The sequence below is a fragment of the Oculina patagonica genome, chromosome 7 (assembly GCF_052425735.1).
Source record: "Oculina patagonica isolate OP01 chromosome 7, crgOcupat, whole genome shotgun sequence".
Taxonomy (NCBI): domain Eukaryota; kingdom Metazoa; phylum Cnidaria; class Anthozoa; order Scleractinia; family Oculinidae; genus Oculina; species Oculina patagonica.
In genome coordinates, this window is record NC_135764.1 from 4,120,399 (window position 1) to 4,132,394 (window position 11,996).

The 11,996-nt window shown below is 37.8% G+C and overlaps 1 protein-coding gene across 1 annotated transcript; it reads left to right on the forward strand.

The window, feature by feature from the left end:
- The first annotated feature begins 9,015 nt into the window (after positions 1 to 9,015).
- Positions 9,016 to 9,933, forward strand: LOC144661067 (melanocortin receptor 5-like). Its single transcript, XM_078521774.1, has one exon. The coding sequence runs from the start codon at positions 9,016 to 9,018 to the stop codon at positions 9,931 to 9,933; it is 918 nt and encodes a 305-aa protein (XP_078377900.1).
- Positions 9,934 to 11,996: the final 2,063 nt, after the last annotated feature.

An 11,996-nucleotide genomic window follows, 5' to 3' on the forward strand; every position in this document is an offset into this window, starting at 1 on the left:
CCAATGAGAATATTTTAAAAAGGTCCTTTTTTAGCTCATTCTCCAGAATGAGTAATAGAGTGATACAAATGTTGACGGAAGTCTGCGTGTACAAAAATTGTGTGGACCGGAAGTGATACAGATGTTGACGGAAGTCTGCGTGTACAAAAATTGTGTGGACCGGAAGTGATACAGATGTTGACGGAAGTCTGCGTGTACAAAAATTGTGTGGACCGGAAGTGATACAGATGTCGACGGAAGTCTGCGTGTACAAAAATTGTGTGGACCGGAAGTGATACAGACGTTGACGGAAGTCTGCGTGTACAAAAATTGTGTGGACCGGAAGTGATACATATGTTGACGGAAGTCTGCGTGTACAAAAATTGTGTGGACGGAAGTTGTAGAACGGAAGTAATTTTATATGCTACCCCTGCCCCCTTAGTAACGTCAAAAAATAACTTCAGTGAAGCTCAGATGCAAATGTGAAAAGAAATGAAATCATTGTATAGTGTAATAAATAAATTAACATCAAATGACAATTTCGGAACTACTGGTAGAACGGAAGTAATTTTATATGCTACCCCTGCCCCCTTAGTAACGCCAAAAATAACTTCAGTGAAGCTCAGATGCAAATGTGAAAAGAAGTGAAATCATTGTATAGTGTAATAAATAAATTAACATCAAATGACAATTTCGGAACTACTGGTCTACAATGAACCAAAACTAAAGCTACGTCAACTACGACTACAACCCGCACGTGTCGTTATTACAAAAAAATATCAAATGTATATTTTCATTTTTTTTTTCTTTTCTAAGACCCCTCAACATGTCCTCGGCCCTGACCCCAATCTGTCTATGTCCAACAGAAAGTATAAAGAGCGATCTAAAATATGGAATCAATGGAATTTTTTGGTATGTTTGAAGTAGAGTTGGTTTTGGCTCGTGACGTGACGCAGCTGATGTTCACCCGCACGCGTCCCTGCACGCATTTCTGTACGTGCACAATGAACCAAAAATAAACCTAAAGTTACGTCAACTCTCTTTTTTAGAAATGCACGATCTGCGCACGTCGCCGAAATAATAATAATAAGAAAACTTTATTTAAACTCGAATTTAGAGTAGCTTGACAGCTAATATTTCCGAGAACGAAAATGTATCATATGTATAGTTTTTATTGAATTTCCTCTTTCTAAGAACCCTGGACACGTCCAAGTAAAACGATAAAGAGCCATTCAAAAATTAACTTATGACGTTACGCAGTTGATGTTCACCCGCACGCATTTCTCTATGTGTACAATGAACCAACAAGCAGCTATTTCAAAAAGAAATAGTGTTTCGTTTCCAGATTGCGGAAGGGTGAGAATAGTGTCACGGAACACTTAAGGAGAGATGGGTTTGTGGTTTACTTTAATGTGGAGAAGGTGCTAGTGTATGTTGAATTTGACGAAGTTTATGCACGAGTGAAGAATGAAAAGAAGAACTTCAAATTCAGTAGTAACTTAAATTCCCATTTAACACCTACTGTCCGTTTTATGTAAAGGAGACATAAACAACGTCCTGCTGCAGTTTGGCTTTCAAGAGTTCAAGTAACACGTAAATATTTCTCTTTATAGAAATAGCATGTGTCTTGCTCTCCAAATTAAGTTAAGTGAAGGGAGCTTGCCTTTATCGTTTTTGTGTTTTGCTGCAGCCGCAATGGCTGCAAGCAAAACACATTGAGAGCTGAAGTTTGTGCCGTAAGGGACGTAAGGTGTAAGGTGTAAGTGCCGTAACAGAGGAGAAATCTGAACTACCGATGTCAATCAAATCCATGAACAAACAAAATCGAAACCAATGAACCGTAGCGCTGATCGCATTCGAAGTTACGGGCCAAAGTATTCGAACGCAAACCACGTTGGACACGTTGGAAAACAGAAAACCGATTTAAAAGTATATCGCATTGGGAAAGAAAACAAACTGTGGCGCGACCACTCCAGTTTTATGAGAAAATTATTCTGCAGTTTTCATCATTTACGAAAAGAGCAAAGACTTGGAACCTCGCCGAAGGTCATAAATATTTTCTCCAAAGGACCGGTTAGTGCACAGTTTGTAAACTTTCGCTTTGAAAATAAACTTACCCTCACCTTGTCTACACTGTCTACAGCATACTAGTACTGTATTAACTCTGAACTTCATATTTTAAAATAAGATGTATGAACGTGTAACTTGTCACGCAAAGACAGCTGGAAAGGAATATACCATGCTGGTAGGCTGCACCGCTAATTGTAGCTGTATTCGAGCTATATAAAAGACAGCTAGAAACGAATTAATACTAGTAACATCACAATGGGAAAGAAACTTATTCAGTGGTTCACACCGTCGAAAACAAAGAAATATTAAAGGAAGTTCTCATTCACCAGATTCACTGCATCAGATGCAACATTCGTCAGTTCGTGTTTAAATGCGTGGCGACCAGTTTGTTTACTAGTTATTAAAAAATAATACGGTCTTCATTTAATAAACAGTTCATCCTTAAATTTCAGCTTTTCTACGACTGACAGGTAGGTACTATAGTATAAGCCCCGCTAAAATAGCTGGAAAGGGAAAGTTTTTTGAAAAATGAATTTTTGACTGCCACGCTGGCGCCACATGTTTATTTTGTGAAGATTAATTAAACGCCGTGAAAAATAGAATTTGATGTCCAGCGAGCCACTGCATCTTCGGCTACGCAGTCCTCAGTGAATCCTCCAACTTCACAAATTTCTAAAACTTTAAGAATTTCAGACTAGAACTTTCGCAGAATCAAAAATTGGTCCTTATCGATCTTCCGATCTTGTTGTGAAGACACTGAAATTCGACGAGTGTTCATGCGTGAAGGGATGACTGACGAATGATAATAATTATTTGTAAACTTTCGCTTTCAAAATGAACTTTGCGTTACGTTCAACGCCGTCTTTCTGTTGTTGTACGCCGGTGCGCGTGCGATTATTTATAATTTCTGAATTTTGCATATTTAACTCAGGGTGACACAACAAGTTTGTTAAGAGTTAGTTGTTCCAGTGTTTAATTTGGGTGAAAGTGGTTAAAGAACCACTGTCTTGTCACTAATAAATATATCACATTGAGTTCTTATAAGGTCAATAGATTCTGTCTTTTTCGTTGTTGTTAAAACGCTACCATTGTGACAATGATTCCAAATACAACTAACGGTAACCAGTGAGATAACGCCACTAAAAGAATCACATTGAGTTCATTGAGATTTTTTTATAATGTTAAGAGTTACTGTTTTTTATCAAAGAGACAATCATGTCAGACATTACGTTAACTTACTAGTAATTAAATTATGTTTGCTGTCTTTGATTTCAACATAACATTGATCAGTAAAATTATCAGGATTGAATTAACACAAAGTGACTACAATATAGTGCAATTATTAACCTGCACACAAGTGACAGACAATAAAAGACGTTGGATTTCAATCTCGACTCACTTGTCTTTCATCAACATGTTCCCTAAGACTTTGCTCTAGCAGCAAAACACATGGACCCATTGGGGCCCTATTTTTACTCATCCAGCCAAAATTAAAATGATTTTTTTTTATTTCTGCAGAACTTTGAATGTTACATGAATGGAAAAATAACTTACAGAAAATATATTTATAAATTAAATATATTCCTATCAATGTGGGGAAACATCAAACCACAAGAGTAAAATGCAAGATCAGAGTAATGCAATTAATTTAAATGGTTTATTTTTGGAAACAAACAATCCTAAAATAAATCAGTTCCATAAATAAAGTGTTTTGTGACTACTGATCGCTGATAAAATGCAAAACAACACTTTAATCGTGGATGAAATTATTACCTTTTGACAAAAAGCTTAAGGTATATACTTCTCTGAGTTGATCACATGCTCAAATCAAATAAATGCCAAATTCAAGACAAACCAAAACCCTGGTCGACAAGAACAGAGATAAGCACACTGTTTCGAAGCCATTTCTTCAAAATCAAATGCCTGTTGTGACTTTACAAAGACACATAAACAACCAGGGCAAATTAATGTAAAATGCTACCATACACAGATTTTTAACCGGGATTTTTAATTAAGCAAAATTCAAGTTTAAAGAAAGTTTTATGTTATATGTTATATATAGTCATACCAGGATTGTATTTTGCTCGATCCGCGCTGCACGCTCTTCCGGCAAACATAAAATTATCTCCACAGAATAACCAAGTCTGTTGTCAGTGTAACAGCCTTACATTGGTAACACTATAATAACGATTTGCATTTTTGGCGATACTGTGGAGTTTCGATCAGACCGCGGTGGCTTTGAATAATCCAAACAATGTTTATATCATTAATTTAATCTCAGAAATCTGCTCCAGCAGTTGCAACGGTAGTTAATGTTGAGCGTTACATCAACTAAGGAGACGAATCTGACGAATTTAGTTCAACACGGCAGTTGCACACTTTGCTATACGATACTGTCCATACAAAATTTAAACTTTGAACAGAACTTGACTGTCTTCTTTTTCGTTCTCAACTTTCCGTGCACACTCGAATGTTTTTGCGACGCACGTGACACTGATCACGCAATTCCGGGTACATCCACGCGAGAACCCACGCAATTTTGCGTGTATTCGCGCTGTTTGTGACGTCGAAGATGCCGTGAATTTTCATGTACAAATAGAATAGGGCAATCTCCCGCATTTATACATTCCTCTGTTACATGAAGTGAAATTAACTTTGTAACTCACCTGCAAATATGCACTTCTCTTTGTAGCGCACTTAAGCTCTACCTTGCGAGCAAATACGAGATACGCCAAGTCATCCCGTTTTTCTTTTCGCTTGCAAACACTGGTTGGTGGAAATTTACTTCCGTTTCAGAATAATATTAAACTCTACGAGAGCTTTCTCAAGTTTTCTTACAATACATCGCTTTAATCAAACTTAAAACCATTGCAGTCGTTAGATATTTCTGTTTGCAACGAATCTCAATATTTTTGGTCATGCTGAGGAATATATTTCTGATATTTGAAGAACATGTTTCTATGAAATTAATTGCCTTCGTCATACGTATTTACTTTGTGGGTATGACCGTTCTTGTGATTGGATAGCAGCCCCCCGTGCGAGCAAACACGACAAGTCATCCCGTTTTTGTTTGCGTCTGCAAACACTGATTGGTGGAAATTAACTTCCGTTTCAGAAAATCGCTAGAATGTTTACCTACAAATTAAACGCTACGAGAGCTTTCTCTAGTTTTCTTACAATACATCGCTTTAATCAAACTTAAAACCATTGCATTCGTCAGATATTTCTGTTTGCAACGAATCTCAATATTTTTTGATCATACTGAGGAATATCTTTCCGATATTTGAAGAATATGTTTTTACGAAATTAATTGCCTTCGGTCAAACGTATTTACTTTGTGGTTACGACTGTTCTTCTGATTGGATAGTAGCCCCCACTGTGTAAATAGTTCACATCGAAGCCAAAATAATACCGTATCGTTTCTGAGGAAACGAAACAAAAATAAAGCCACGTCAACTCTCTTTGTAGTAATCTCATTTCCCGTGACTCACGTCATCCGTTTTACACGACGTGTTCGTGCGCATCTTTCTCTCAAATTTCATTCGCTGCTCAATCCATGAACAATGATTGTCACTGCCCGGTAGATGCGTGCTGACAGAAAGGTTATTCAAAACGCAATTCAGTAATTTAAAACGGTAACAAATATTCATTTCATTTCTTTTCACATGTGTATCTGAGCTTCGTGGAAGATGTGAACTATTTACACACTATCCAACCAGAAGAAAGCTCGTAGCCACAATCTCCACACGTTTTAGCAGTAAAAACATGTTCTTCAAATATCGAAATTATATTTGTCAAGAAGCGATGTATTGGTGAAAAATATTGTGAAAGCCCTTTCCGTGTTTAATTGTTATGTAAACATTCTAGCTTTTCTGTCTATGTTGTTGTTGACTTTACATTTTCCATCAATAATAGCGCTAAGAAGAGCACTCGATTCTGATATCAAACCGCAATTAATTTAGCATTAAAACGAGAAACGTGCTGACAGAAAGGTCCTTTAAACGCATTCAGCACATGTCAATCAAATCTCAACCTCGTTCCAGGGTCTCTCTCTTTCAGGGAACTAAATTGAATTTCACAAAACAAATCGAAAGAGGATCAGTTCCACTTATCCTCTGGTGATAAAAGAGAAAAGAATTCGCTCAACGAAGCCTCAGAGCATAGGCTATCAATTACCCATTCACGTGAGAAAACATTCAAAGACGCGTTTTAGTAAACACAACATTCATGCACGTTTTTTTTTCGCGTCACATCATCTTCGTGTCACGTCATCCGTTCTTCATCTTTTTGAGTCGTGCAGAAACGCGCATCTTTCTCTCAAATTTTAATGGCTGCTTAAAATAACGTTATACGTGCTGGCAGAAAAGTAAACATATTCACAAAACAAATTTACTTAATGCTAAAAAGGATCAAAGGTTACACTTAAATATTTTTTTGTGATAAAATAGAATTCGCGCTACGAAGCCTGAGAGCACGAACCATCAATGACGCAATTCCCATGGAAATTCACAGGGAAATAAAGTGAGATTGTGTTACATTATTGAACGCTTATTTGAAGAAAAAAACTATCAATGACCCATTCACGCAAGAAAACATTCGAAGGCAAATTAAGTGAGATTGTGACATTACTGATAGCACCAATGAACTACATATAGTTACGCTTAAAAACTGTTAAAATTATTACGCTCGCCTTGTGACGTGTTTTAGTCAACACAACATCCACGGCACGTTTTTGTTTCGCGTCACGTCACCTCGTGTCACGTCATCCGTTTTTCATCTTTTTGACTCGAGCAGATACACGAAGTGCTCGGGCGTATCTTTTCTCTCAATTTTTTTTCGCTGCTCAAAAATAACGCTATACGTGCTGACAGAAAAGTAAACATATTCACAAAACAAATTTACTTAATGCTTAAAAGGATCAAAGGTAATACACTAACCGGTAAATATTTTGGTTGTGAAAACTGAATAGCGCTACGACCCCTGAAAGCACGAGCCATCAATGTCGCAACTCACGTGGAAAAATAAAGCAAAGTGAGATTGCTTTACTTTATTGGACACTTATTTAGAAAAAATGCGGAGGTCGGCACTTCATCCATCGAATTACCATGAGGTTGCTCGAAGAGCCTTTGATTTCTGGCACGGAAGGGTAAAGGAATGTGCATGCATGCAAAAAGCTTGACTGTTTCGCAATTCCTTTCCGCGTAATACTGATTCTCGACCTAGAATCTTCTCTTCCCATTATTTATATTTTTATTATGCTTATCGTACCGCGATCCGGAAACGAAATACTATTTCTTTTTTAAATAACTGCTTGTGGACTTTTACGTAGGGGGGAATGGGGCCATGTAAAATTACTTCCGGCTGCCTCAATGGATTTGATCGCTTGTGTCAGCGCGTGTTAAAATACGTGAAAATACGTTTAGGGTCCCTAAGGTCTAAACAGCTCGGCAACTTGATTCACGTTGCACCATTTTTAGAAGTTGTGAAATTGTGATTTCATTTCTTTTCACATGCGTATCTGATTTTGACTTTACACGGGACTGTACTTGACTTAAGTGAACTGTACCAGTACATTTCCATTAACCACCACCACTCCCAAACCCCCCCCCCCCCCCCCCCGAAAGAGGCAGAAGAATGAGCTGGCTCTAAGTGCCCTTTGATTATATTTGGTATTGAGTTTAACAAGAAGGGTATAGGTAAAAAATAATTTATTTATGTAGCGCCATATCACGAGTTCTAAGATGTTTAACAAAGGAATGTTTGGGTTAAGATGACACTTCAAGAATCTGGCCTTCCAAAGCAAAATAATGTTTTTTCAGGGTTTCCGGTTTGGTTTACTTCCGGGATGATTTTCAGGCTTTTTTTTTTTTTTTTTTTTTTTTTTTTTTCTTGATTGAAACATGGGGAAGAACATTTGAACAATTGCAAATCGCGTCTTCCAGTTTTGGGGTTTCGGATCCTAGTCAGGTTGCATAATCAATGATTATTACTTTGAGTCCAAGAAAGGCTTCACGCAAATTACAACTAAGTTTTGCCTTTCAACGAATGATTTGTAAGTGGCGGTTCATGTTTTGCCGAAAATACTTTGTATGAATTTACCAGCAAAAATACGAGAAAATCGAGGTTAATGAATCACCTTAAAATCACTTTACTGTTAACTTGACTCAATTAACTTTTATTGACTCAAGGAATAACAATTAGATTAAGTGAATCTGTTGTCAGTAAAAATTTAGGTGAAATCATTTTGCACTCAAAAGTGGCGGTACATTCAGTAGCTACTTGTAAGCACCAAACAACATCCCATACACCAGGCAAACACTTTTAGCTTCATTACGTTTTCGACTCGACATTACCCTTTAAATCTGTGCGACAGAAACAAATCAAAATTAGTAATTTCTTATATCCTTAGACTAATAATCAGTTATCGAGGTGGAGGTGGATAAATAAAATATTAACCGCCGAGTCGCATATTGAGTACTAATTAAATGAGTTGTATATTAATTTATTTAATGGAAAACGCTTACATTCTTACAGCTCAACCCGATGCACATATGGCTGACACTTTTAGGTTAAAGTTAATTTTCTGCTCGAATAATAAAAATACGTTCTGAATTGTAGTAATTATTACGTTATTAAACTCCTAACGAAATAATGTTTCACGTTGCAAATTTCACCGAATCAATTATAGAATTTGTAAGAATTGCAAATTGTTTGTGCATTGTAGTGCAGATATGGCCGCGGCAGCATAAAATTTCATTTTCTTCTCAAGGAATAGTTATCTTTTGGAGTTAACCCGCTAATGCATGGGAAAAAATCAAGTGGAAACATTTGCAACAAAAGTGGCGGTACATCAACTAGAAGTGAACAGATAAAATCAGTATTTTGAGTTCGTCTAACAAATCAAATTTGTTTTCACTGAGCTTCGTTCTCATCATGGTCAATCTCTCCGCATCAAATGTTACGAAGATGACCACGGAAAGCGACGCACGAAATGTCCCACTTGTGGTTAGTTTTCTTATCGCCATCATCATTAACAGCATCTCTTGTCCCTTTACAGTTCTGCTCAACGTGCTGGTGATAATGGCCGTGAAAAGAAGACCAAGACTCCAGAGCAACACCAACATCTTGCTGGCCTGTTTAGCAGTAACTGATGTATTAACTGCACTTACAGCTCAACCTTCATTCGTCACCGCCAAATCTCTGTTTCTTCGCGATGGTATCGACAATAAAGTGTCTTATTTTGTTCACAATTTCTTTTTACGCGCTCTGTCTGTTTGTTCGTCGCTTCATCTCATGTTAGTTACTTGCGAGAGGCTAATAGCGATTAAATTTACCATGTACTACCCTTATGTTGTTACAAAACGAAACATTAAGGTGGCAGTGATCGCAGTTTGGGCATTGACTGTTATATGTGAAGTAGTTAGATTAATTTTATATGCCTTTATGAGGCAGGTACAGAATTTGTTAGTTTCGCTGGCGATGATTTTCTGTGTCCTTTTCATCGCCTCAGCCTATGTTATTTTGTACCATGAAACACGTCGCCACCAGAATATTATCAAAACTCAACAGCTTCCCCAAGAAGAAGTGGAAAGATTCGCCAAAGAGAGCAAAGCACTCAAGACAACTGTGTTTGTAGTGAGTGCTGTAATGCTAAGCTTTCTGCCAATGGCGTTAACTCTCTTGGTAAAAGTTACAGGATTGAAGAAAACAGTCGACATAGAAGTGTTCGTGGTATTGTCACCATTGGTCCGGACGTGTGCCATGTTAAACTCTCTTTTGAATCCATTGATCTACTGTTTGCGCCAGAAAGAAATGAGAAAATTTGTGTTACGAGTTCCTTGCCAGGCTGTGGCACCTGCTATGAACGGTCTTGAATTGAACTGAATCAAATTGAACAGTCAGAGAACTTAGAAACTGAAATCACTGTAAAATCGTTACTTGTAACTTAAAATGCAATGCGATGTGATGCATATGGGCGAACTAATAAAGAACAATCAAAACTTCTTAACATGCTTACACGAATTTCGTGTCATTTTTTATCACTAATTTTGGTGACTTGCGGCATACAAAAATAGTGAAGAAAAAAACTTCGGAGAAATGACTGTCTGCCTTCGCACTCGTCGCAACAGATCCTTTATGCTTTACATTCGGTTGTTTTTGGCTGACAAAATTTATTTTAATACATCGTTTAGAAAGAAATCTTTGACAAAAATAGTCAACCCAGATTAAACCTATGGAAAAAATTGCTAAAACGAAACACAAATTTTAAGGGAAATATTATTTTTTTTATGGAAAACCTTGTAAAGAGAAAGAATACCACGAGAATTATTGTTGCTCTGAAAGGAATTTGCGATCTGTTTGGCTGATAGAAACAATTTTCTAAATTTAGTGAAGTCATAATCTCACTTGATATTTATCGCAGTAGAGGGGCAAGCGTAAACTATTTATCGAACAGGTAATAAGGAGTTTAAGCGGCCAATCAGAGCGCGCGAAAAGCACCGCTTGGTTGCAGTAGTGCGTTATATACTCAAGTATATCTCAGAGAATTCGCAGAAACCTGGCTGCCAGGTTTTCGCTTGAACTCGGGCGCAGCCCGAGTTCAAGCCTAGCCAGCAACCTTAACTTGAGGGGGCTTGACGTCAACCGTGGTATGGGGACCTTGCCCAGGCCTTGGGCTTTCTGCTGGTGTCCAGCTGGGGGGTAGCCGTCAAAAGCTGGGGGGAGGGGAGGGTGTCACTTTTGACCGCTGGGCCTAGCTTGGTTCAGGCCCCTTTGAGAAATTTTGTGTGAACTTGGAATGCACCTGTGTAGTCTGTGAATATTTTGAATGACACCGGTGCAGGCTTCCCTGTGTAGAAGGCACCCGGCCGGTGTTGCAGCTGCCAGCTGGGCTCCTGGGGTGACAACCTTCTAGCCTGGGGGGAGGCCTGGGGAATTTTACTAGCCCCGGGCTGTTTTGGACCTTGGGCGCCAGGTTCTTGGAAAATCGAACAGATATATATTATATGATTAATATATACGGAACATGGGATAACATTATAACGAATAGCAAGTTCTTAAGACGGATTCTGCTCAAAGTTCGAGCAATGCATGAGTGCAAACAATTAATAACCAAAAAACCAACTTATAGCACAGTAACATTTTGTATACTGTTCAAAATATTTCACTGACATCAATTTCTCAAATTGACCCCGCGATTAAATTCTGAATCATTCTCGAGAAATTTAATGTCAAACCTCGTAAGAAACGCTTAAAGTGCATGTTGTTTTGTTTTGAACTGACTTGATACGTCCATTTTAACTAAAATATGGCGAACTTCAAATTCGTTTTCCTCGCGGGGTCACCTTGAGAGTTAAAATTTTGTATAAGTCGGTCTTAACTGTATTAAAACTGTGACCATGCTCTGAGGTCTTTTTGGTAAATTTATTTTTGCCTTTATTGCTCGAATGTTCCGCGGAAACCGTCTTTAGCTTCTCTGGCCAATAGCTTCTGTTGTAGGGGTTTCGGTTTTGTTTCATGAATCAGTAAAAGAAACATATTAAGTTTACAAATCAAGTAGCTAAATGACCCATAGCGCCTGAAAAGTAAATTACACAGAAAGGCAGCGCTTTTTTGGTGATAAAGTACGTGGCAGTGGTTTCATAAATTAAATACAGCTGATTTATGTCAGAACAACAAACAAAACAGACGAGATAGCCACTGATTGATTCAAGTAATAGCTGTCTATAATTGAGTTCGCCTGTTAATGCATGGGAAAAATCAAGCGGAAACATTTGTACACAAAAGTGGCGGTATATCAAGCAATAAAAAAAAATTATATCCCCCAACGATTAATGTCTTCGACTAACTGAAATGTTCCTTCTCAAATTGTGCCGTATAGCTCTGTTTTACTTGTAACATGACCGAGAGTAGAGCGTCAGTGTTCTTTAATTCGAGAAAGCTGACGT